Source organism: Neopelma chrysocephalum, unplaced genomic scaffold, assembly GCF_003984885.1.
Source record: "Neopelma chrysocephalum unplaced genomic scaffold, ASM398488v2 Primary Assembly neopelma1_117, whole genome shotgun sequence".
Taxonomy (NCBI): Eukaryota; Metazoa; Chordata; class Aves; order Passeriformes; family Pipridae; genus Neopelma; species Neopelma chrysocephalum.
In genome coordinates this window covers 1986353-2014047 of record NW_020897779.1, presented here as the reverse complement: position 1 = coordinate 2014047, position 27695 = coordinate 1986353, and the positions used below count along the sequence as shown (strand labels likewise).

The window sequence follows — 27695 nt, the reverse complement described above, 5'->3', positions numbered from 1 at the left end:
CAGGGATGGAGCAGGGCGGGGGACCAGGCTGGACCGGGAGGGGACGGAAAGCGGGGGCTGGCCGCCCTGTGGCGGGAGCCGGGCGCGCTGGGGATGCCGCTGGGACCGTGCGTCTCCCGCCAGGGATGCGGTCCCAGGAGGCTGAAACAGAGCGCAGCGTGCCTTGGTCCAGGTGTGCCAAGAGCAGGCGGGGCCTTGAGGGAAAAGCTATCAGCCCCCTCAGGTCAGGTAAAGATCTGATCCGCCCGTAGTTGGTGGGTGGATGTCAAGAGGATGGAGCCAGGCTCTTCTCGGTGGTGTACCACCTGAATATGAGGAAGAACAACTTTGCCCGTGCGGGTGATCGAGCACTGGAACAGATTGCCCTGAGAGGCTGTGGAGTCTCCCTCACAGTACTCATCTCAAGTTTTGTTCACAGTTCTGCAACAGGAGAATGAGTTGGAAGTAGGATGTTGCCGCTTTTCAGTGTGAAAATCATGCAAATATTAATGACAAATAACAGTTTAAAGAATCCAATGTTCTCTCTTAAGAGAAAAAAATGAGGACAAGAGATCATGTTAAAAGACCGTATTTCTCAGTGCATTCTTCTGTTTAGGAAAATTATTGTCTGCCTTTTTATTTTTCTATTTTAAAGATTGCTGTTGAGAAAAATGACAGCTGGCTCTGTCTCAGTTCCTCAGGTCATACCACTTCGAATCCCTCTTCCAGGGAAGGCTAAACATGAAATAGACACAAATACTCTCATAGAAATAAAATCAGGTATGAATTGAGTCCATGTCAAACCTTTATTTCTGTGGTCATTTGAATTGTTTAGCCTCTATACTTTTCTTCACATTTGATTACGATTTTTATTAGTGTGCATTTCATTAAGGAACTTACAAAATTAACCAACAGCTTTTGATGTGCCAAATATACTTGCGTGTAATTTTATGCATTCAAGTAATATTACCAACATACAAGTTATATGTGTTAGCAGTCTTAATTGCTTCCAAGGTCAAAGTTTTAAGCTGTTACATTTTGCTTTGACTGCAAAAACAGTGCTTGAAAATATCATGTGCCAGGCTCACCCCCAATGTTTTCCTTACATGTTTTAAAATGTCACCTTTCACCATGGCAGAAAATATCTTTTCTGTCAGTGGAATGGATAAGCTGCTGTAATGTTTTCGTACAAAACCATTGCCCAGCTACTTTGATATAAGAAATGTTGCTCATAATGAAATTGTGTCTATTGAGTAACTGATATTTCATGGCAGAAAGAGTTTTGGTCCCAAACATTCAGTCATTTATGGAACTGCTCTATTTTGTTTATGTGACAAAAATCAAGCACAGTAGTGAGTACTCTGGAGTGCAGAGCTTGTTTTTCCAAGGTTGAATACAGTTTGAATAATTACTTTCTCTGTTTCAGATACACCTGAGGTCTCTATTTATTACACTTTAGATGGAAGTAAACCAGAACTCATTAGGAAACCTGGCTATGGAGAGTGTAACACTTTTAAGTATAAGGGTCCTATCATATTACCAGTTGGGAAAATAGTGCTCAAGGCACTAGCAGTTACAAAGTAAGTAACTTATTTATTTTAGTCCTGTTTTGGCAAGGGACAGATATCTCAGTCACAGCTTGTAGCCATGTTGTTTAAGGCACTCCATACCTTGCAAATGAGAAATGCCCCTTTCCACAGCCAGTTTGCAATTGAAATGATCTTTATGAATTGCATTGACATTGCATTCTCATAATACTATTTATCCACCAAGTGTTTGTGCGGTTGAATTATCTCTCCGATGTTTATCTCCTGGGCTGTGGGTATAGACCAATGATCCATAGAGGCTGTGGGCGAGAAGCTAATATACTGTACTTAGAGCTCATCCTTTTGAGTGTGGTCATCAGAAACACCAGAGGAACCAGTATGGTGTTTTCTGGGGTCATCCAGTGGTTCAACAGATTTATAGAAGCTGGTCTTTCCAGGAACTTGCTTAGTTTCTCCCAAAGGAGCACAGAATGCCAAACGTCACAGTTTAAGTACAGTGTTGGGTAAGGTGAAAATACAATACATAGAAAGAAAACTGGATTTTGCTGCACAGCCACTGACTTTGTCCAAACTAACTTCATACTTAGAGACAGAGAGAGGACACATAAATTCTCTGTCTGGACTGTGTTGCATTATCTTTTATTTCCAACAGAGCAGAAACTCCCACTCCACTTGGAGATTTGTGCTTGCTGTTCCCTGTTGTTAGCACCTGCAGGTAGCCTTCATTTGTGTCTGCGCTGGAATATAACAACATTATATTCCCTGTGCAGGGACATGCAAAACCTAGGCCTATGTGTATTTTCTTTTTATCTAGATTAACACTTGTTTCCAGTATGTTTTTATCCTAAGTGAGTGGTTTGCACATTTACAGCAATTTCAATGTTACTGTTGTAATTTAACATGTATTAGCGAATTGAAGATTTTTATTACCTAAATATTGCCCAGGATTATACTTATCAACTGCAGTAGTAACTGGCAACCTTGGAAAAGATGTTCAACCAGATGAGCCATGTTCATCAGTGGCTCGTTGCTGCACACGGGTTTGTGGCGGGTATATAGCTTTGTGAACATTGATTTTCAGGGACTGCAGGAAGAGTACAGTTGTAACAAAGGTGTTTCTGGTAGAGTACAAGCAAGCAAACATCCTTTTTTCTGTTGAAGATGATGACAAGAATTTTCTAAAAGATATAGCCACACAGGTAAGTTTTAGCAATTGTAACCCCTTATATATAATATAAAATATTATATATATTTTATATATAATATAACATATATATTATATATGTGTTAGTTAGAGATTAAACTGTCTATACTATTAATATATTTATTTTCTCTGTCTGCCCATCTTTGCTGCTTTGGTCCTTTTTGTAATATTAAAATTTCAAAGAGACACTTTTTTTCCCCAGAGTGGTATTTTATGAACAATTCACATAAAATATTTTAAAAATACATTTATAATAGAAGTTTTTCAAATGCTTGCATTGAAAATAAATAGCTTAAATATGTAGCAAGAGAGGATTTGAGCAAAAGCAAAAATTTCGTCTGGAATTCAAATGGAATTACCTTTTAGAATAAGGAAGGTGGAATGTTTACTACAAAATCAAGGAAGAACGGACTGAATATGGAAATCAAGCCTGCCTGGGGTGAAGCACCCCAAGACTTTCAAGGTATAGTATTACTTCATAAAACTGAGATAATCTTCTGTTTTAGCAGAAAATAGCGTAACCTTTTCCTCTTGTATCATATAGGTAGTTTTAAAACCATCTCAGAGGACAAAACATCCTCTGCTCAACACTGCAAATAGAGAACAAAACTTACCTTCCATACATTTCACATTACTTCTTAAAAAATTATTAAAATGTCATTAATTTCTCGGCAACATAACAAGGCCCAGTCTGTATTTTTCTTTGTACCAGAAAATGCTGTTAAATTGATGGGATTACAAATCCTTTACAGAGTTCTTTACTATGTTTGCTTGCAGTAAGATTCCAAAATAAATACACAAAGCACAAATTAGAGTTTAACCCAAATTTTTGCAGTAGATAAAGTCTGTTATTCCATGGCAATGGCAATGGGACTGTTTAAGAGCAGGGAATTGTACTACTGTTTACTCATTAATTTACTTTTAGGAGCTGGGATTTTTTTGAACATGAAGGAAGGAATAAAACTGTAAATAAAGAAAAATACAAAAGTAGGCTCTTTCAGAGAGACATGATGTTTCTTCTAGTTCAGTTTCCTGTAATTCCGTGCAGCTTATTTGAACCCAAAATCTGGACGTCAAATACATTTTTTAATATGCTTAGCGAGAGTATGTAATATTCATGTTAAGATATATATTAGCTGCATGAAGTGAATGACAGTGGAATAACAGAATTGTAATTTTAATCTTGGAAACAGAAAGAAAGACTTCTCATAGATCCCTGCAAGGACCACAGCTCCTTGCCAGTCATTTGGGAACAACAGAGTACAGAGAAGAATCTGTCTCAGCACCACCAACAGAGTCATTGCAGGTAAGCAAAGGGGTGCTGAAGAAAACTGTGTAAGAATGTCATTAGGACAGAGGTCTAAAAAAAATGCAGATATGAAGATTTGTGATTTCTCAGATCTCTCAGCCTTTGTCTGTATTTTACAGTCCTGATTTGAGACCCTTGGTGGCCTAGTGGTTAGTGTGCAGGACTTTCACTGCTGCGACCACGGGTTCGATTCCCCGGTCTCCTGGCCTGATGGAGGTTGTTAGCCCTGTGTGGCCATCCATCTATGAGAAGGACACTCTAAACAAACCTACGTCCTGAGGACCTCACTGCCATTGTCCAAGCTTGCTTGGCCCCGGCAGATGAACCTTAGGATTAAAGGGTGGGCTCAGTTCAGCGCATGCTGTGTCTCACCTAAAAAATCCATTGCGCAGGCTGGAAAGGTAAAAAGACCTTTCCCCAAAATCTTCGTTCGCGAAGATGGGCCATTATTATTTACAGTCCTGATTTAAATTTAATGGTAATGACATACTAGAATAGGAATGTCCAAAGCAGTTTACAGTTATCAGTATGGACAAAACCAGGCACAGAAAATTAACATTCTTACTAATTCTTTTCTGATATGTTACTGAATGTGCAATTAGCAAATACCTACTGCTGTATGTTGTCAAGTTAATATTTGAAACTCAATATTCAGTAGTTCTGTCATGAAAGTAAATAGCAAGAGATTGATTTATTTTTATTGGAAGAAGCTCTGGGTCCTTAAGGCAGCTAATGGGGAATCAAGTATAGTTGATGCTCCTTAAAGCAGTGCATTTCAGTGCACTGTTTCCTGTTGTTTCAAATAGCATCTTTAGCTGACTTTGCTACTTTTATATCCATTTTGCAAATATTTGCTTACTAAGGGCTAAAGAAGTAACTTTATTTCAGTTTGCAAGTTCTTCTGCAGTGACAAGCCAGAAAAGCTTAGCAAGCACACAAGTGTCAAGGATCCAGAGGGAAACAGATTTCCTTAAGTAAGTGACTTCTCCTTTTAACATATTTGTCCTTCGGAAAGTGTCTGAACCTTTTGCAAGCAAGTTGGTAATACTGTGGGCCTCTATAAACATTAGGAAAGCAAAGACAGACACTGGCTCATAACTGAATAATATAATCAAGGTAAGGCCTTCTCTTAAATGTCGTTTTATTTACATTTTACCATACACAGTTATCAACTGTCTTATCATCTCTTAAAAAAAAATTTCTAGGACCTGTAGAGTCAGAGGATAAACTGTCTTTTCAAATTATACTACAGCCTTACTGCTGTAGGTGAAAACTGCTCACTGGAGTAGTCTCACAGAATAGTAATGCTTATCAATATTGGAAGGGTTCTGTGATCTACATCAGTGGTTCCCCATGCTGCAGCAGTGAGGCCTGATACAGACTGCATGTCAGGAGACCTGTTTACCTCACATGTTTACCTCCTCATGATGAGGAAGAAAGTATGAAATTCCATAGCAGCCAGAGAGCTTTCTACTCTGCAAAGCTGTTTAGAATTCAGAACTTCATATCATGAATGCTGGGGCATGGTCTAGTAGACCACCACAGCTTGGAAACCACAACCGAGAAATCAGTGGCCTAAGTCCTGTCACAACAAGTTCCAGATTATTAATTATTATGCAGCAGTGCAATACTAAAACAAGCTCAGCCAGTTTGGTCTTATTTTCAGATGTGCACACTGTTCTGCACCTCACCTGTCTAATCTGTTGGCTCACTTCTGCCAGAAATGTGGATCTCCTATCCCACCTGTGCCAGTACATCGCTTCCCACTCCCTGAAGGAAGGCAGGTCAGCAAAATGTCATAACAATCAACACGTCATCTTTGGAGTAAACAACATCCTCTGCAAGTTACACACTCAGTGCTGGCAAACCTGTTACTTAGTTGCACTTTCATTTGGAAGTTCTGTTCTAATTGTTTTGTTCTGCTCAATACCTTTAGCAGTAGAGCTGATGAAACTCTCAAATAATGGGCAAAATTACCCATAGATTTCTTCAAGTGCCATGTTTTTTAATAGGGAAAACAATAAAAAAGTAAATTGTGTTTTATTTGCCTGTGTCAGGACAGATTCAAATTCTTCCTCATCCTGCAACAACAACCACTGCATCTTCAGGACCTGACTATGTGTCTTATTCCAATGCTAACTAGTGCAGTTAGTTAGCTAATAACTAGTGCTTATGTCATAGCTTTAGAAGATCCATCTAATATTCCTGAAACCTTAAACAGTGGCATGTGTGGGCATATGTAAGAGCACCAAGTTTTTGCAGTGCTGCCTGTAACTGTCTTCCCTAAGCCCCTCCCAGAAGATAATAACCTGATCTAACAAGCCAATGGTGTGTCTCCTTTCCTATATCATCAGAAAGATATCTTGTCTGGGGCGATGCTGTAGTTTTAAGTAATGGCTGAGAAGATTCACTGCCTGTTTAGATTAGATTCATAATTAGGAGGATTTCAATTACCTGTACATATTTTATAGTAGCATTTTAATTTTACTGAAAATTAACTTAGTACCTTTTCGGCATTGTCTTTCCAGATGTGTTCATATTTTCTCAATAGCCTTTGATCTTTAGGGATCAATATCAGCATCAGTTGCTGTCAGTTTCTTTGTTTCAAGTGACTTTGCTTCTTATGTAGACTCCAGATAGGAAAATATTGAAATCTCATTATAACTTTAATGATTTCATTGTGGTCCTTAACATGCTGTGTTGTGGCTTTTTCTTCAGATGGCACCATGTCTTGAATGCAGACATCCTGTGCCAATGAATACACCCACTTGCATTGTATGTGAGGCTCCACAGCTGCAGCCTCAAAACAACACCTGCATAAAGGTAATTGAGAACAAATGTAACATAAAAGTGATTTAACTCCTGGCATGCATTTTTCTAACAAATTACTTCATTACAAATATTTTGATCCAACTTGACTTTGTATAATTATATTATGAGAGCTTTAAGAGTTAGTAGGATTAAAACACCTAGAATGGAATTAAGGATTAAAGGTGAACAACATAAGCTCAGGAATGCATGCTGAAGAGCGCATGATGTAGCAGTGGAGTGTGGAGCGATGGCTCTCATGTTAGGTTAGCAGTTGGACTCAATGATCTTAAAGGTCTTCTCCCACCTAAATGATTCTATGATTCTGTGCCTCTATGGGTGGCATCGTAGTGGTGTCTGCTGTAGGCCCCCTCACCAGGAAAAAACAGTGGATGAGGCCTTCTGGAGACAGGTAGAAGTAGGTTCACATTTACAAGCCCTGGTCCTCATGGGAGATTTTAGGCACCTGATATCTACTGGACAAACAACAAAGCAGAGCATAAGCAATCCGACACTTCCTGGAAAATATCAAAGATAACTCCCTGGCACAAGTGGTTGAGAAGCCAGAGAAGAAGGGTGCTCTGCTGGATGTTAGAAGGAAAGAAGGCCTTCTTGGAGATGTGAAAGTCGAAGACAGCCTTGGCTGTAGTGACCACAAAACAGGAGTTCAGGACCCTGAGAGTAAAGAGCAGGACAAAAGCAAGATCACAGCCCTGGAATTTAGGAGAACGGACTTTGGCCTCTTCAGGAATCTGCTTGAGAAAGTCCCATGGGATAAGGCCCTGCAGAAAGAGAAGTCCAAGAAAGGTAGTGATGATTTAAGGTGATTCAAGGATCACCTCCTCCAAGATCAAGAGGAGTCTGTCCTTATGAGCTGGAAGATAGGCAGAAGTGCCAGCAGCCTTGCATGGATAAACAAGGAGTTCCTGTCAAAACTCAGATATATAAGAAGGAAATATACAGAAGGTGGAAGCAGGGACAGGTAACCTGGGAGGAATATGCAGAGGCATTGTTAGGAAAGCCAAAGCCCCTAGGAACTGTGTTGCCAACAGGTCAAGGGAGGTGATCCTTCCCCACTACTCAGCTGTGGTGAGCCTATATCTGTAGTACTGTGTCCAGTTCTGGGCTCCCCAGTACAAGAGAGACATGGACATAATGGAGAGAGTCTAGTGAAGATCCACAGAGATGATTAAGGGACTGGAGCATCTAAAGGAAAGATTGTGAGAGGAGAGACTGCTTAGCTTAGAGAAAAGAAGGCTCAGAGGCAATCTCATCAATGTATATAAATACCTGAAGGTAGGGTGCAAGAAGCTCATAGAATCAACTGGGTTGGAAGTGACCTCTGAGATCATTAAGTCCACTCCTTGGTCCACTACCACCATGGTTACTAGACCATGGCACTAAGTGCCACATCCAGTCTCATCTTAAAAACCTCCAGGGACAGAGAATCCACCACTTCCCTGGGCAGCCCATTCCAATGCCTGATTACCCTCTCTGTAAAGAATTTCTTCCTAATATCTAACCTAAACCTCCCATGGCAGAGCTTAAGACCATGCCCTCTTGTCTTACTGATCGTTGCCTGGGAGAAGAGACCAACCCCCACCTGGCTGCAACCTCCTTTTAGGTAGTTGTAGAGAATGATGAGGTCTCCTCTGAGCCTCCTCTTCTCCAGGCTGAATAACCCCAGCTTCCTCAGCCTCTCCTCATAGGACTTGTGCTCCAGTCCCTTCACCAGCCTTGTTGCTCTTCTCTGGACTTGCTCCAGCACCTCAATATCCTTCCTGAACTGAGGGACCCAGAACTGGACACAGTATTTGAGCTGTGGCCTCACCAGCGCTGAGTACAGGGGAAGAATCACTTCCCTGGACCTGTTGGCCACACTGTTCCTGATACAGGCCAGGATGCCATGGCCACCTGGGCACACTGCTGGCTCATGTTCAGCTTCCTGTCAATCCAAATTCCCAGGTCCCTTTCTGCCTGGCTGCTCTCCAGCCACTCTGTGCCCAGCCTCTAGTGCTGCATAAGATTGTTGTGGCCGAAGTGGAGGAAGATAAACCCAGGCTCTTTTCAGTAGTGCCCAGTAAGAGGACCAGAGGTAATGGGCACAAACTGAAACACAGAAGGTTCCATCTGAACATCAGGAAACGCTTTTTTACTGTGATGGTGACTGAACAGGTTGCCCAGAGAGGTTGTAGATTCTCCATCCTTGGAGATATTTGAAAGCCATCTGAACATGGCCCTGGGCAAGCAGCTCTGGGTGGCCCTTCTAGAGGGCAGAGCAGAGGGATTGGACCAGGTGACCTCCAGAGGTCCCTTCCAACCTCAGCCATTCAGTGGTATTCTGTGATAATAGCAAGCGAACATTTTTGGAAGGAAAAGGATGATGAAAGGAAATTACTATCTGAAGACTAATCAGATAACAAAGGAGATTCATAATCTGAGGCAGTTACCAGCTTGATGTCTGTGTTGGGCCTGGCTGAAATGGAGTTCATTTTTCGCACAGCAGCCCTCACAGTGCTGTGCTTTGCACAGGCAACTAGAAAGGTGTCCATAACACACTGATGTTTTGGCTACTGCTGAGCAGTGCTGGCAAGCACCAGCACTATCTCTCCAACGTCTCCAGTAGGCTGGGGGTGGGCAAAATCTTGGGAGCCAACGTAGTCAGGACAGCTGACTCAAACTGACCAAAGGGAAATTCCATGCCATATGGCATCAGCTCAGATATAAAAGCTAAGAAAAAGGAGATGGAAGGGTAGGGTGGGCATTCATTTTTTACAATATTTGCCTTGCAGATCAACCTCTATGCGTGCTGAAGCCCTGCTTCCCAGGAAGTGGCTAGGCATCACTTGCTGATGGAAAACAGAAAACCTCTGAGTTTTTAACTTGGCTTGTGCACTCATGACCTTCACTTTTGCTTTAGTAAACTGCCTTTATCTTGACTGATGAGGTTTTTTCCATCTTATTTTCTTCCCCTGTCCTGCTGAGGGGAGTGATAGAGTGGCCTGGTGGGCACCTGGCATCCAACCAAGGTCAATCCATCACAGTCCTTTTTGGTGCCCTATGTGGGGCATGAGGAATTTGAGATAAGGATAGTAATTGGAAGAGGTAACAGACAAAACATGAACTGCACAGTGTTAGAGAGTGGAGTGATCATGGGGAATTTCTTGTGTTGTAATTGTGGTGAAAGGAAGAGGGGTGGATTGTGTGTAAATCTTCCACTTTCATTCAGTGTTGTGATGATGTTATTTTGATTTTAATGTGGATTTTAATGATAATTCTTAAATATGTGATTGACAGAGATATTGTGTTTGCATGGCAAGGTTTTGGTAGCGAGGTGGGGGGCTATAGGTGGGGCTTCTCTGGGAAGCTGCTGGAAGCTTTCCCTTTGTCCAATGAAGCCAATGTCAGCTGGTTCCAAGAGGGATCCACTGCTGGCCAAGGCTGAATCAATAAGCAACAGAGGGAGGGCCTCTGGGATAACATATTTAAAGAGGGGGGAAAAAGTTATTGCACAGAAGCAAATTGCAGCCAGAGATGAGAGAAGTGAGAATGCGTGAGAGAAACAACTATGCAGACATCGAGGTCAGTGGCAAGGTGCTCCAGGCACAGGAGCTGAGACTACCCTGCAGCCCTTGATGAAGACCATGGTGAGGCAGGCAGTCCCCCTGCAGCCCAGGGAGGTCCATGGGGAAGCACTTCATGGAGGACCCCACACTGGACCAGGTGGATGCCTAAAGGCAGATGTGCCCCCATGGGAAGCCCACGTTGGAGCAGGCTCCTGGCAGGACCTGTGGCCCCATGAAGAGAGCTGGAGCAGGTTTGCTGGCAGGACTTGTGACTCCACGGGGGACCCATGCTGGAGTAGCCTGTTTCTGAAGGACTGCACCCTGTGGAAAGGGACACATACTGGAGCAGTTAATGAAGAACTGTAGTCTGTGGAAGGACTCATGTTGAAGACGTTCATGGAGAACTCTCTTCCCTGGGAAGGACCCAATACTGAAGCAGGGGAAGACTGTGAGGAGTCTTCCCCCTGAGAAGGAAGGAAGGAAGGAAGGTTACTGACTGTAACCCCCATTCCCCATTTCCCTGTGCTCTTGAGGAGGGCAGGAGGTAGAGAATCAGGAGTAAAGTTAAGCCTTAGAAGGAGTGGGCGGTGAGGAGAAAGTGTTTTTTAAGATTTGATTTTATTTCTCATTATCCTACTGTGATTTGATTGGTAATAAATTCAGTTAATTTCCCCAAGCTGAGATTTTTCCCATGACAGTAATCAGTTATCAGTGCCCTTATCTCAATTCATGAGCTTTTCATTATATTTTCTCTTCCCTGTCCATCTGAGGAGGGAAGTGGTAGAGCGGCTTTGGTGGGCACCTGGCCTCCAGCCAGGGTCAACCCACCAAAAGTAGTTTATAGCCGTTGGCCCAAATGGAATGTTTTATGGTAGCCTTGATGTAGGTGCAAAGGCAGACCTAAACTATTTGGTGGCAACAATCAAAATAGCAGTCTCATTATTCTTAGCCCTGGTAGAAACTCAGTTGTTAATAGTGACTGTGCTAAGACCTTTTAAGGATATTTTAAGGCACCTAATGATATGATGGTATTGTATTATTAACAGTTATTATATTATTAATAATTTTCCTTGCAGGTACTGGACTGTCTGTTTTGTGTGAGTGTAGTGACTAAGCAAACTGACACTAGTATATACAAATATCTGGAAGTATTGATACTGGATCTCCTGAGGAAACTATGCCATAGTTTTAAAAAATTAGTCACCAAGATACACAGATTTGTGATGACCAGGCAATATGGCCTAACTAAAGTGTGAAACCTACAGCACAGAGTTTAAGTATCTCTTCTATCTGCAGGGCTGAATAACCACAGCACTTTGTAAGATCAAGTCCTCTTGTTCTTTTCGTTGTTCACAGTTTTCAAATACTATGTGAAATGTATTCTTTCTCTGTTTAAAAGGGTAAAGTAATTTGTCAGGTGTGTGGCACAAGAAATCCTCTTCACCATAAACACTGTGCAACTTGTGAAAGCAAACTGCCTGAAATACAGACGGTAAGGCTTCTTGCATCAATGAAATGAAAGCATAACATTCTTTATCTTTGGAAAACTGAAGGTATATCCCTGTGTCCCTATGTTACAAAGACAGAGATTTCCTCCCCCATGTCATATTCAAGCCCAGTACTGCCACAGATGCTCCATCGCAAACGTCCAGCTAAACATAAGTGTATCACGTACCTTCAAGTTTCTCCCATGGAAGTCAGGATTATGAATGCCATTGAGAAAGCTCAAAAGGCTCTTAGAAAATGGGTAGTCTTGACTCCAAGGAAGTCTTGTTTTTGTTCAGATTATTTTCAATTGCAATAGAAAAGTTGAGTATATACATGAGGAAGATCATTCACACTGATTTCAATTATTTTCTGAAAACAAAATATGCTTTTACATTATTTTTCTTATCTCCATTTGCTGCCTCTTCTATGTGCATACAGCTAGTATGCTTGTATTTGGCTGTGACTCTACACAGAGGTGAGAAAAGCGGTAGTAAATGTTACCCCTAAAATTGATGTCTGTTTCAACTCCCCATTTAACTTGCTCATTTGGTTCCTTAGGAAAGTTTTAATTTCAGTTCTGAGAAGTCTTGTATGAAAAACTTATGGTACATTTCACTTCTGCAGGTTGTGATAAATACAGAAATGAGAGAAAAATAATGATTCGCAAGTTAAAATCTTCTGATTATAATGGCTAACATCCTGAGTTCTAAAACTGCCTGTTGCTAGAGGCAAAAGTCTCTTGTGTAGCCACTGAAGTGTCATTACAAAGTGAATTTCAGTAGGATTCTGTACTTACCTAAGACAAATATATGTTTAGCTGCTTCACTGAATGTAGACATGTAATATGTAGCTGCATATGTAGTTAGGCATATGGAGCATTCGTCTTGTAATAGCTAAGAGAGAGAGTTAATTGCTTACTAAGAATTATTAATAGTAATCAGAAATTTTACTAATAATATAGATTAATTAGTGATAACCATTAGTAATTTCTAAATAGTTAATAATAGTAATTCTGATGTTATTATTAATGGTTATTAAATAATATAGATTTAGAAGACATTTAGATTTGTGCCTTCGTAAATTTTATCTTCCAATCAAACCCTCAAATTACTTAGTTTCAGTTGAAATGCAGGCCACAGATGAAAATAGGGCTATTTCATGTTTGCTTACTTGCTGTTGTGGTGTAATACAAATAATTTTTTTTTTCCTCGGGTTGTGTTCCTTATCCATATTCCTGACTTGTAGAGAAAATAAACTGCATAAGCCTTGAAGCCAAACCTTACAAAGCAGTTTTAAGTCCTATTTGTCCTAACTGGGATCTATACTAAACCTCTAGCAGTTTCAGATGAAAAACTTGTTTTATTTGCTTACCCTTATAAGTTAATTGTAGTAGAAAAACAAAGTAATATATAACTTGCATATAAGGTAAAAGAGTGCAAAAAGAATATTTATACATGAAATTCCAAACTGTGAGAAAACTCCCTCCCTTAACACATTCTTTCTGCCATACTACTAAAAAGGAAGGTACGAAGAAAAATAGCTGTTTTGTGTTGGATTTGAAAATATAAGATTATCAGTAGAGAACCCTCACTCTTAATTTCAACTGTACTTACACATGGGGCTGATCAGTAATAAATACATAGTGTAAAAGGATGCCATTGATAAGGTTTTTATTTTTTGGTACTAGTTCTGCTAAAAATATTTTTAAATTAATTATTGCCACATTTTACCATGGTTTTGTAATGAAAAAAATTACAGGTTAGATCCAAGCCACTCTGTTGCTCATTTTAAGTTGCAGTAATTCTTAGTTGCAATAATTCTTTTAGGCTGCATATTACTTTATGTTATCAGAGTAGCTTGCTTTCATCTTTCCCCTTATTAGGCTTGTGAGCTTTTCTTCATAAGCAGCATTTTCTCCCTAATGCTTGTTTTGTTTTATTAGCCCATGTTTGGAGGAGACACCCCCCCACCTTACCACAGCCAGCAAAGGAAGACAGTTTCGTGCTCAAAATGCCATCGTGTTAACCAGTGTGATGCCCGTTTCTGTGACTGGTGTGGAGCCAAGGCATGTGCACTTGGTGTTTGTGTGTACAAATCTGATTTCACTTATCTGTGACCTGCAGCAATTTCAAGCTTTCTTTGCAAAATTCTTGTCAGCTAGTAGACAGATTATTATTATCAAGATACTTGCTTAGAGCACATAGGATTATGTATGGAAAAACGAAAGTCTTAGGTGACATCCTGACCCCACATCAGTCAGTGACTTAAGGTTTTAGAACTTAACTAATTACCATGGGTCAAGAGCATCGCTCATTACATCAGCTGAGATGCAATAGCCCTGTACTCAGACAAAGTAACTTATCCATCAAAGGTTAAAGTATAGGCTAACCTAATGCAAGTTTTCCCATAACTACACTATGCTATAATCACCTATACAGGCACTTACAGACATGAGATGATGCATGCAATCATTTTGGCTGAAGACCTCATTAACTTGGGTAAAGACAAGTACTTAACTGCTCAATAGAGCTTGTGCAAACACTTCTATAGTGTTTCAATCTAAGAACACACTCAAGGAGAATTTATTTTCTGTTAGATGAGTGCACATAAAATTTGAAACACTATCCTATATCCAATAACCATTGGTCCTGTACTGTGCCAGGGAACTCGGGGGGTGGGAGTGGTGATAGAATTGAACTGGAAAGAATTGCAGTCAGTATTCAGTGTCAGAGCACCAGACTAGTAATTACAGGGCTTTGTCAAATAAAATAAGTAATTTTGAAAGTATATGTTAAAACTGAACGTACCATAATGCTAGATCTGTCTGAAAAAATGTTTGCCTTCATAGTATAGTGCTGAAATATCTGAAGATTTACTGTGTTGCAACTGCCTGTGTAGTAGCAATCTGGTATCCTGATTAATATTCCTAATCTAACAGTTTTAGGGAGTGGTACTTTACTTCCTTTTAATTCATTCCTCTGCTCTTATCATTCCTGAACCATGCATCATATGCTTCTCTAGTGACAAGTGTTGCATTGAACTTTCCAGCCTGGACCTCCTCCATCCTACTTTGCTTGTTTCAAGTGTGGTACAAGCAACCAGCCATATACTCACTTTTGCGTGTCCTGTGGTGTTTACGTAGAGCCCCCATCAAGGTGGGGCTCTCCGAACGGCAGTCTTGTGGATCCTGGGGACTCACTGGGATCTTCTGAAGTAAGACACACAGTATTACAAAGCCAGGTTTCAAGACAACTGAAAGGCTGGTCCATTGCGGGAATAGATTGGCACAGCTCCATTCATTTCCTTAAGACAATGTTGTGGTCTTTGAGTACGAGGGCAAAACCGAGGATACGTTTGTTCTGCTTTCTGCTGAAGAGCAGCATTAGCCCAAGGCCTTAATCCAGCCTCATCCTAAATAGCAAGTGAGAAACGAGCTTTTCAAAACATTTAGCTCTTTAAGCTTATTCTATTAGTTTTGAATTATTTTGAGGCGTGCTGATACAAGATATTCCTTCATACAAATGTAATGGTGTTTTTAAAACTCTGTTTTAAGAAAGACCGCAATATTTAGCAAGACCAGCTTTTGCCCTACAAAAGCATACAAGTCTTCTGGCAATTGTGAAGAATTTTGACTTTGCTTGAATATTTGTGATAAGTTGCATTGTTCTTACAGACTGGTAATTAAAATCAAGAATTGTTAGTGATTCTTCCTGCTAGCTTTTTCATTCCTTTACAATTTTGTGTACTGTTCTAGTTAAGTTATGCTTGTAAGCCATTTAATTATATCTAATTATATTACTTAGACTTTCCCTTCAACCCCCCCAGGCTAAACAATTACAAGCTCAATTTGCCTGGCAACCTCATCCTGTTTCCATGACCAAATCAAGGCCAGAACTAACAGAAAGAGAAGATAAAGGAACCCAAACCATAGGACTTTTTTACCCATCTAGCAAACAGTTGGAAAAGAAGGAGCTTGAGCTGATTTCACAAAAAGAAAAGCTGGAAAAGATGAGTGATCATAAGCCTCTCCTGACAGCCATTAGTCCTGGAAAAGGTTAGAAGTTCTGATTTTATGTTTTCTAAGCAATGTATGACCTTGTTCTTTCTTGAAAATATTATAGTCTATGGAATGTGACTTCAGTATGACACTGATTTAGATCTTTACAAGTCTTTCTTCCCACCATTTACAGTCACTTGTAAATGCAGTGCCTTACAATTCAATCACTGATCTCCATCAATAGCTAAAAGAGAGCTATCAGCTATATCAAAATTGTGGCTACTGACCCCTGTGCAGCCTTACTAATTTGGTAGTAGTTTGATTTCCTCAGATCCCACACAGGGGCAGATAACCTGCATTTGAATTGGAAACCACTGAACAGCCACCCCATCTCCCAGCACCCTCCCTAGCCCCTACAATGTGAATTTCAGTTAGACCTGTAATGGCACCTGCAGGGAGTATCAATTAACAAAACTCAGGGGATCATAGCTCTTGAAAATATGATGAAGCTTGTCTACATGAAGAACTTGTTTGGGGTGACGTTGTGGAGGAAATTATAGAAGTTTTGGAAGCAAAGAAAACCTAACTAGTTGAAGGGATTTTTAACAGGATTACAAAAAATAGGGTTGGTAGAAACCTTGAGAGCTCTTCTAGAACCCTTCTTCCAGCCCCTCAAGGGTATCAGTACATCTACATCACTCATTGAAGAGTCTGTCCACTCACAGACTTCTGTATCAGTACTGCAGACAACTTTGTTTCACAGTGAGTTTTGTGGTCAGTTTATTGTTTGTGGAATGACTTGACTGTTTGCTGTCATTAAATGCTCATAATTTTTAGAGGTTTTAGTTTTACTATGCTGGGAAATCTTCAACTTCAGCTTTCTTGATCACAAACCCTTGAGGACAGTCCATCAGTATTAATTCATCATCATCATGGCTAGGCTTCGCGAACGAAGATTTGGAAAGGGCTCTACCTATGTTTCTTGCAAGCGCGTTGGTGGCTAAAAAGGCCAATACGAGAGAGGCATGTCTGGTTGCAAAAGGCACAGCAGAAAGATTCCTTAGATGCTATAGATGGTATATTCTGCAAGGCTCGATTCTTTCTGCGTTGTCTTTTCTCCTCAAGGGTGATCCTGCGTGCTTTCTCAAAAGCATCAGCAGCGTTATAGATGGTCTAGGCAACTAACAAATGGCCCAGTTGCAAAGTTGTCTTTAATTTCACAGGGCAGTCCAGCTGTGCGATCCATAGGACAAGTTAATTTAAAATCATTACAGCATCAAGCATTGTTTGGAGGAGCAGTTACTTTTTCAGATCCTCTTTCTCATCTCTAGCTCTTCTACAATTAGATGTTTAACCTCTCAAGCTGCTCTCAGAATTAATTAATTAATTGGAATGGGTAGAAAAGGTTGCTAATTAATGTTAGAAATTCCTCTTTTAAGTCTGTGTATCTGTATCCAGATGCACTCTTACTTTTAAAATAATCACTAAGAAAATCTATGTTCCTACTCCCTTGTTCTGAAATGTGGCATGTTCTCTTAGACATCACTGTAGGAAATACAACACTTAACTCAGCATGTCAGGAAGCATAATTTTGTCAGAGATAATAAAGGATTGGCCCATAATAGTGCCAAGAGAAGACTAACACTAACGTTTGTATAACTCTATCAGAAGTACAGCTCTTGACTTGTGAGTGAGAACTGCTGTCACTGGGAGAGGTTGGGAAGAAATTCTGCACTGCTTTTTGAGTTCTGTTAATCCATTTAGCAGAGGTAACTTTGTTGAAGTTGCACTGTGTCATGTATTCTCCATTAGACCCGGCCAAGGACTGAGGAACACATTTCATTCCATAAATCAATAAACGTCTCTTACAGTCAGTTCATGCTATTCCTTTCCTTGATGCTGAGCTGTGTACATGGCTTGAAACTATTTGTATCAACAAGACTGTACACTATCACCCAGGAAAATCTTGTTTATATATGCCAAATATGACCATTATTTCTTCAAATAAAATAGTATCAGACACTTGATATTAAAGTTTTTAAATACAAGTGATTAAATAAGATGTGGGGGGGTTATTATTTCTTGACCATAACAGCCATTAACTAACCTTCTTTCCTTTTGTGAAGACTAAAAAAATTACAGAGCAGTTAAGAGAGGGGGAAACGACAGCAGTATCAAATCACTAATCCTCTGGTGTGTACTCTATTTTTTTTTTGCTGTATTTTCAGTCTGTTATGATCAGGAGTCAAGAAATTTACCAGGTGAACTGTACAAAGAAGTAAAGTTTACAACATTAAATCAGTGTGATGTAGGTGTAATCAACTATTGGCAGCATGGATTCAAGTATTCCATCAGTGCTGCCAAAAACTCCTTTGACTTATAATAAAACATCAACCATGCAAGAATATGTTTCTAATCATCTGGATTTTTTGAAATAATATCTGGGGATCTAGTTATGAACCAATTTATTGCAAATATTACTGACTTCTCTGGATAGATTGCTCATCAAGTAGTAGTCTAGTTTAGATTTTTTAATTAATACTTCCTATTAGTTTTTGTTTGTGAGACCATGGCAGGGAAAAATTTATGTTGTTCTGTGGATCGTTCTTTTTATATTCCTTTAAAGCTGCTTAACAAATAAGACCTGCTGTTTTAGTTTGACACACCAGTTCGATCTTGAAAGAGTCTTCCAAGCACAAAAGTCTGTGTGCACTTGCCTTCTCTTGTAAAAGTCAGAGCAGCACTTTCCTTCTGGCTTGGTTTCTTTACACTGTTTGGGGCTTCACTTAACTTGAAGGAAAGGAGAAGGTCAGAACACCTTCATTGTATAAGTTAAATGAGGTTACCAAGCCTACACAATTTATTTACAATGAAATTAATCATGCTCTGTACTTTCCATAAGTATGCTAAAAAACGAAAATAAGCCAGATCCTGGTAACAATCAGTTAAGAATAAGAACAAGTCCTTTTGTTTCTTTCCCTGATGAAAAGAGAATGTAGCTCCCAAAATGCTTGGACAGGAGGTGCAAAAAACTCTAAATGGCTTAAGGTGAGTTTCTAATCCAGGCGCATTCAGCCTCTCAAGTTTCATGCCTTCTATCCACATAAAGGAATGCTGACTCTCTCCCAGAGATTCTGACAGGCAAAAGAGCAGGAATGCTTAAGCTTTTAATAAGCTCTCACATATATAATTGAAAGGAATTTATTTGGAAAATAACTTACACAGACCAGAATGCTGTATATGCTGAGTTTCTGTATCTGCAGTTTTCAGATTTGGCTTATTGTTACCTGTCAGTTATTCCAAATCAACTAAAAACCGGTTCAATAATACATAATTGCTTAATTGTAATATTTTACTTTTTCCTTTTCTTATGATCTGGGTTAGTGTGAGATTCTACCTTCACATTGGACTAGTTTTGACTCCCAAGGAACATCCAAGATATAATTTTGTTGTGAATAAAGGTGCCCAAAGGATGAATTATAACCTATGAATAAGATAATGTTTCACCTGGGTTTTTTTAGGGTGTAACTTCCTTCTCATTTTCTTGATTAGATGAACTTTCTACCAAAAAAAATTCAAATATTTTTTGTATCTCGGTGAAACTATGCTATCTTTTAAATCTTCCATCACTTAACTAGAACAGATGTTAATCACATTTTAAGGATTTTTCTCCTGCTTAACTTTCTCTGATCAGGTTACTGGAGAAAACAGCTGGATCATGTCTGTGCTCACCTTAGAAGCTATGCTCAGAACAACCTTGAATTCAGAGCACTGATTGGAGAACCTCGAATGGGAAAGGTAGGAAGGAGGTTGTGAGTAATATCTTCCTATGAAGGGTCATGAAAAGATTATTGTAGCTGCTAGATAAACTCTGGAAAAATAAATGTCTCCCTTTTCTTTAGATGTTGACCTGTTTGTGTGTGTAATTTGTATTGTTTTGTTGTTCTATTTTTTGCTCAGTCTTCTACTGAAGATTTTTTTCTGCTCTCTTTCCTATTGTTAATTCTATTCTTCTTTTACCTAACAGCTGTAAGGAAAGTGAGAAAGCCCTTGCTCAGCTGTTTTATAGTACCCCCCAGAAGGCAATCAAGAAAAAGAAGAGATCAATGGCATCTGTGTAGTTGCTCAGTTAAATAAGCCCTGCTAGAAATGGGATTTCAATGATGTGCTTGCCTCTGCTCCAGGCTGATAGCAGCAGACAGCAGCTATTCTCTTTGGCTATACAGTCTACTTTTAGTGTGAACTATACCAGTTTTACAGGAACAGAATAGTGCTTTTCTTACTGGAGATGTAGTCTTCAGGATGTCACCAAACTGCATTAAAATGATTAAAGGGGTGACAGCAAGAAGGTGCAAACTGGAATTTCTTCCCAAAGAGTCCTAGAAGATAGGGCTGGTATGAGTCAGAGAACATTTGGTCTCTGACTTGAGGGAGGATCAACTGTCTAAACTGTTCCTGACTGATATTTCTCTTGAGGCTTTTCAAACTTACCAACAATGGAGGTTTTGCAGTTGGCCCACACAGTCCTTTTCTGCACTCAGCTATTGTTGCTATTCAGCTGCAGTACTGTATTGCTTTCTTTGGTAGCTGCATCCTCTCACATTGCTTCCAGCAATGTGCTGCCAGCACAGCCACTTGTGGCAAAGTCCTGTGAACAGGATCAGTGACTGCCCTAGGCTAAAAACAGCTCTGGAGGTAAAAAGGGGCACCAGTGTTAGTACAAAGTAAGCTGGCAGTGAGCAGCTGGAGGTGGGATGCAGGCAGAAGTGGGTTTGGGAACTCCTTGAACTGGCATAGTTACTGGGAAGTGTCTGATCTCAATCTCCCCTGTTACAATTTAAGCTCAGTATTTCTTAGCCTGTCCTAACTGAAGTGACACACCAGTACATCCCCTCTCCCCCAATTTTAGCACATAGAAGCAACTACAGAAAGGCTCATGAGTACTGGGGGTCAGAAAGGTAATTGTCATTTGTCAAGTTACACTTTGGGGAGGGATTAGACTCCAGTAGATACTCTGCACCTGAATCTATATCCACTGAGACCTACTGTCCACCAGTATGTTCAGAAGCTGTAGTACAACTATAACTAGAATATCTGCTTAATAGAATTGGGGTATAGGTCCACTGCAACTTGTTTCCTTTGCTAGAGGATTCAAAAGGATAGGCCTGAAAAATATAAAATTGCCTAGAGAAGGCTACTCCTGCTGCTTCTTGGTCTGTTGTCATTCTATTGTCTTGAAACCACTGCCCCCAAAAGTAACAGAAGTGGTTCAAAGCAGATGTTAACTATCTGGATTTAATGCCACTTTTTCAGTTTTTCATTTGGATTAGAAATATAATAAATAACCTTATCTCAAAATTTTCAACCAGCTGCAATATAAATTTTGAGCTTCATTCCACTTCTTTATAATCCTCCTTACACTCATTTTTGTATGACTTCGATAGACTTGTTGCCAGCAGTACTGTCTGAATGAATTGATATACAAAGCTGCTCAGATTTTAATACACACTGTGCTTCCACAAACTGGCGTTTCTAGATCAGTAACCAATTCTCCTGGAGTTGGGAGTCCCAAAAATGACACAGCCTTCCATGCAACTGCAAAATCTTGGTGGAGAATGACTGAAGTATCATGAAATTTAGCCTCATTACACCTTTTGGATTCACTTGGCATTTCAGTTACTCTGAATTGCTCAAAAGACACCTGCCCCTTTCTCAGTTACATGGGAAGTGTTGGTTACAGTATCACAAGCAGGCAAAGGCCACATGTGATTTTGTGCATTGGCTTGATAAGAAACATCAGCATCAAAACTTATTCCTAAAACTCTTTCTGTGTATTTTTTTTGTAAGAGGTACTAATGGCTGCTCTTTCCTTCTAGATTAATTCTGCTACCATCTGTGAGGATGACTATGAAGTCACTATTACACTGAATTATGTTCTTGCTATTAACAAGGTCAGTTCAGGGGATGGGGCCTTTTGATAGGCAGCTGGCATTAAGCTGTCACTAGACCAGTAAGTGTAACATTTTAAATTTGGGTCTAAACAAGAAATTCTTTTATTCAGAGGGTGATAACTTATCACTTTAGAGAAAAAAATCTTTTTCTTTCTCTGTTGGAGCTGGATGAACAGGTATCTTTATCTGATTAAGCCAGACTTCATGGTTATGTTGCTATTTCGTTAGTTGCTATTAACATTATTCTTTCAGCTGATGTTGTTTGATGATTCTAGCTTTTGATGGTGAGCTTTTGATCTTAGATCCTGCTTCTCTTCAGCCTGCAAATTGTGCTCTTAAGAAACAAGCTTAGTACTTTTCAATTAGTTTGGAGATAATGTTTGTTGGAGCTCCTGTTAACTGTATTCAGAATCTGGAATCCCTATCTCCAGAATTGCCATGTTCCAAAATCCACCCTCATTTCCAGCGTTTCAAAGATGAAAATCTACTGTTTCAAAAATCCAAAATTCAGATTATATCTCTTTTGTAGAAATTTAGCAAGCTTACTTTGTGATGTGGGGCCTGAAAAGGTATATCACATCATTTCAGAAGTGAGGAGTTAATCAGATCTCTCAAGTGGTAGAAACACTTTCATTTGGATGAGAATCTTCATTTCTTTAAGTCAGGTTGTATCACCTTGTTTTTTCCTAAATCAAAACAAATACCTTTCACAAGGTTTAGTAAAAATTGCTACATTATATTGCCTCAAAACAGAGTTCAATTACATATTATAATGTCTTGTGGTAATTTGACACTGATATTAAAAGCCTATGTATTTTCCTATATGCAAACAGCACTGTTTTGTGCCACAGCAAGATTATAACATCACATGATAATCTTATTAACTGCCTGCATTTGATGATTCTACAGGATATTCATACTAATAAACCAGTGAAGTTCAGCAGTCATTACCTGAATACTGTAACAGAAGTCAGAGATGGACAGGATAGGAATCAGACCAGTTTTGGTGAGATTTTTTTTCCCCTGTCTTTACAATAGACCATAAATATAGCAGTCAGGAATAAAGAAGTAATGCTTGGAAGCTTAGACACTGAGGTGGGTAAGCTACTATATTGGGATATTCTGTGCCTGCTTAACTTGATCTTGAAGTTTCAAAATGTGTCCAAGTTGAGATTTAAGTAACATACAGACTCTCTCAAAAATTCTTAGGAATCCTTCATCCCTAGAGAGCAGCTTAGACCAGTTAACTGCAGCCATAGCTCATAGCAGTTTTTTTATTATAGCGATAAAACTTTAGATGTTTCCCATATTCTTTTACAATAGGAGCCATAAATATCAATATGATCTCTGCTTCTGAGCTGTGCCACAGACTTCAGCTGGGGCATATTTGGCAAAGATAAGAAATTATGAAATACATTAATTCTAGACCTAGTTTTCACAGATGATGTTAACTTGCATCTCCCATTGGTGTCAGTAAGAGCTCAGCATTTTAGGCATCTCATATTGGATTTAGATTTTCTTTAAATCAACTGGTTGTTAAGTCAGCATTAGAATTCAGAAATTGCTATAGAATCATTTCACATGCTTCAATTCCCATATAGGTTTCATCCACTTTGTGCTTCCAATTTGAGACTTGGCAAGAGGCAGCCATGGCACTGGGAGCTGGTTTTTTGGAGTGTTAATAATGTGACTGTGATTCCAGGCACTTGGATCCTCACAAATGATCCTCACATGCTGCGTAATTTCCTTCTCAACCCTCCTGCACACTGGATAGATTATGTCTCTTGAAAATAATGGCCATACATATCTACTCATGATCCTCTAGTCTTGTTCTTAAGTATTTGGAAATCAGACTGCTTTGAAAAATTATAAGGTTTTTGGACAAAACAATTCATGAATCTGAGTCAAAACTGTTGAATAGCTGCAGCTAGTTAGAAAAGAAACCACCACCCCAAACTCCACATTTCATTGAATCTTCATTTCAAAATAGCAATTTTTTCAGACTGCCTGAGTATAAAACTTTTGTTAAAACCACTATGATCTGCAACAAATATTTCATCACTTTCTCATGTGGAAAACTGATAAATATTGCTTTATTTGTGGATAAATTATTTCCAGACCTCTCCCACAAGTTCTAGTTAGGATACTGACTTTGCTTTGAATTAACACTTGTTTTCCTTTCTGGTAGGCAAAGATGATTGTAATCTTTTCCATTCAAGAGGCAAAATAAAGAGAACAAAGTCAAGAACACTTACAGGACAAGAAGATAAGCTCTCTGTAAGTATCTTCTGCAAATACAAGAAAAAGTATTTATAAAGCAGCACTAACATGAAGGAGGGCATTCAAGGGTTAAAATAGAAAGGTTTTAACCTTGACTGGGGCGGGGCGTAAAAGTCCAGCTTAATATAAAACCTGAACATTGGTAACTGACATTTATTACAGAACTGAAAATAACTATGTTTTTTTCCTACTAAGAGCTTAATTAGATTTTTTCTCTCATTATTGAATCCATTGTATTTTACCAATACCCGTTGTACTTTAGGCCTAAACACTGTTGGAGACTGATTCTGTTGTAGGTTTTCTTCAGAAGCAGTATCAGATGAAGGCACTGTCATCTTCCCTTGACTTTACTATGTTTGACTCCACTGAGGATGTACTGTGCTGGAACTACTGTTGGCACACTATGTCTATGAACTAGGCGGGAGAAGATGATCTACCTAACAAGCTTTTAAGTCAACTCCATTTTCCCATTAAGCTGAGATGTCAGCATAATTGAGGCCTAGTTTAATTCCAGAAGCAAGGCTTCACTTCCACTAGAGACCAAACTTCCTAAAAGAACAGCCTACTAAACCGATTGTCAGTAATGACATGGAAAGTTTCAAAAGGGAAATATACATTAATCTAAGCTTGGAACAGTTAGCCATCCCAACAGGTGGGAGAAGATACGTAGCTCTGTGATATGAGTCCAGAGATGAAAATGCTTGGAGAAGAAGGAGGTGGAAGCCTGGGAAGAAATTAAAGGAAAAGGTTTTACATTTTATTGTTTGTTGTTTTAAGATTTAGTAAACTAACTTCTGTGAGAAAAAACATATGCACTTTTTAAATAAAATACTTTCACAAATTCTGGAAGCTTCAAATTTTAATCCTAAATATAGCACTTTTACTGGGCTGAGCAGATCTTTATACAGCCCTGGAGAGCTGCACTGATGTAAACCTAATATTTTTCAGACACATTTGCTGAGTCAAGACCTCAATAGTGAGGTATTAGCCTGGGTTACCAAACACTTGCTCATATTGAAAAAGACATTCCCAAAGAAGAGTCATGGATTAGCAATAATGAGGCTCAGATACATTGCATTCGAGCCACTGTGTGCATTTTTCACCTTTACTCAAAGGCAGGATATGGCCCAGTTTTCACTATGTGAAATGTTACTGTCTGTGTCTCCACAGCCAGAATCCAGACAACTACTGGATGAACTGGGTCCAAATGGAAAAGGAAGAATCACTTTTATAGAACAATTGCTCAGTGAAGTAAGTTATTGCTTGCTGAAGTTTCCCTTTTCAATTCTTTGACCATTTACTGAATAAATATTAGCCTGGTGTACAACTTTAGCTTTATGCCTAGGAGGCAACAGTCTCATAATAGTCTTCAGATTAAAAGAGCATTTTTGAGAAGATGCGACCTATTTTACATTTATATATGTTCTCCCCAAATTTCTAGGGTGCATAAGGCATTCTTCTCTGTTTGTCAAGGCCAAACAGAAAGTTTTGTAGTTTAGGGTCAAGTCCTCTCTATAGAAAAAGCAAGCATAACCTCTAAGTTTTTGCTGTGTGGTAGGGCAAGGTGCACCCTGACTGTGGAATCTAATTTGACTGCTATTATATACATTACTCTGGCCTTGAGCTAGGAGATGACAAACCTTTTCAGAAGAAACATGAAGAAACAAAACAACACAATTTTAACATTTCTCTCTCTTGAGCATAAAGCCCACTTGCCAACTTGAATTGGCATAATATTAAAGCAACGTGGAAGTTGAAGAATCTGTATGGTTTTTAACAGCTCACCTTCCCTCTGCTGTGCATTCTAGGGAGCTGACCCAAACTGCATCAGCGACGAGGATCAACCTGCTCTCACAGTTGCTGTCCTTAACAAGCACACAGAAGCAATCTCCCTCCTTGTGCAGAAAGGTGCCAACATAGACCAGCAGTCAGGACTGTGAGTGAGCACTGATTCTCTGCCTTGGGTATTTTGAAGTTTTACCAAAAAAAAGCACACATGCTCCAGTTTTAGAACTAACCTCCCACCCCTCCTTTGACACAAATCTGTAGTTGAGGAGCTCCTTTCAAGGACAGTATCCACAGTCCTTCTTTCAGTTGGCAGTTTTGAAGACTTCTCGTAACTGCTGTTACAAAAGCTGCTGTTCTATTCAGTTCCTTCCCCCATCCATTTAATATGATAAACCTCACTAAAGCCTACCACACTTCTAGCATATTCTGTATCCTATTCATTTTCCTTAGTTTTATATGCTAAGACATGTACTGGGACAGTTTCCTTTGGTAATAAGTACATTGTTCTTTCCTCCTATCCAGGCACAACAACACAGCTCTCCATGAGGCAGTTCTGCTTGGATTGGAGGGACAGGAGAGCATCCGAGTCCTGTTACGGTATGTACTGTAAGCTGGGCTTCTAGCTCAGCTGCAGGCTACCCACAGCCTGCCTGCACAGACCTAATTGGGACTACTGAAGGGCCAGAGCCTGTCCAAGGCTCAGTGGTCTTATCACTGTCCCTGCAGGAAGAGGCACACAGAAATTCTGAAGTTACTCCACATCAACATTTATCTACAAGCCATTTCACAAAGTCCAGTAACTTGAAATGAATTTAAGTATTTGAAACCAATTTGTTCTTTATTTACAGCTGCAATGCAAACACACAAAAGAAGAACGCAGAAGGGCAATCAGCATATGATTTGGCTGTTACAACTGGAAATAATGAGGTTATTTCATTGTTCCAAGTAAGGTTGGACAGAGAACGTTGGACAAATTTATGAAACTCAGGAACATTGGTGTCGTCAACGTGTTACTACAACAACCTTTTTCTGAAAATAGAGCTGGAGGTTCCTTGAATTTGGGAGCATGTAATCAAGTGTGTTCAGTTCTGTTGCAAAATTCATGCCCCTTGTATGATCAGACTGGGCCCTGTAACAGTCAAATATTTTCTCCAAGATTCCTCCCATTCCTTTCCAGCAGTTTAGAGCACAGTTTCTCACTGACTGCACTCTGTTTTGCAAATTTCTTTTCCTTTCCAAACTTGTGCAAGGAAAGGGACAAACCAAACCTTCCCCAGGCACAAATAAATTTGAATGTCTTTGAAATGTCTTTAATGCCTGATGAATGCTGCTTAAAAAAGTTTGACACTTGGGTAACAGCACTGAGGCTGATGATCTTATTTTCCCTTTTAATGCTAAACTGCATTCAGTGCAGCCCATTGCATTGAAGGTCAGATTCCTTTCCTCCAGAAAATCGAGTAAAACTACTTTGCTGTTCTGCCTTAAACTTTTATCTATACATAGATCAACACGAGGCAGCAGCCAACTACAAGTAGAAGTTTGCAGGGATACCAGGCACACTAAGCTTTGGTATAACTCAATGTTATTAGCCACAATCCTAAATCCCTGAAGGATTTTTAAAAATCCTTCCCCTTTTCATGTCCCAAAATATCCTAAAGCATTGGTATATTCAGTACAAAAATGGAAATGCCTGTCAATTCTTGCCAGAAATATGTTTTAACACTAGAGCTACCAGGATTTCTACAATACAGCAATATCTCTAAACAGCTGGGTTTCAA

General features: G+C 39.5%; 1 protein-coding gene across 1 annotated transcript; it reads left to right on the top strand.

Annotated features, from left to right (window-relative positions):
• Window positions 1–101: 101 nt before the first annotated feature.
• Window positions 102–26974, top strand: DZANK1 (double zinc ribbon and ankyrin repeat domains 1). The gene is made up of 19 exons (XM_027697059.1): window positions 102–228; window positions 673–759; window positions 1406–1559; window positions 2608–2725; window positions 3097–3193; window positions 3924–4036; window positions 4928–5013; window positions 5706–5823; window positions 6758–6862; window positions 11813–11905; window positions 15727–15955; window positions 19593–19696; window positions 21775–21849; window positions 22759–22855; window positions 24038–24126; window positions 25300–25380; window positions 25938–26065; window positions 26440–26514; window positions 26766–26974. Exons 1-19 carry the CDS (start codon window positions 126–128, stop codon window positions 26896–26898), a joined length of 2085 nt encoding a protein of 694 aa, XP_027552860.1. The 5' UTR covers window positions 102–125; the 3' UTR covers window positions 26899–26974.
• Window positions 26975–27695: the final 721 nt, after the last annotated feature.

Bases quoted from the DNA above. Each gene is read 5' to 3' on its own strand.
- DZANK1 (XM_027697059.1), top strand. From the start codon at position 126: ATGCGGTCCCAGGAGGCTGAAACAGAGCGCAGCGTGCCTTGGTCCAGG. The intron at 229-672 runs GTAAAGATCTGA...GCTCTGTCTCAG, and splicing joins TATCAGCCCCCTCAGGTCAG to TTCCTCAGGTCATACCACTT. The intron at 19,697-21,774 runs GTAGGAAGGAGG...CTTTCCTTCTAG, and splicing joins GAGAACCTCGAATGGGAAAG to ATTAATTCTGCTACCATCTG.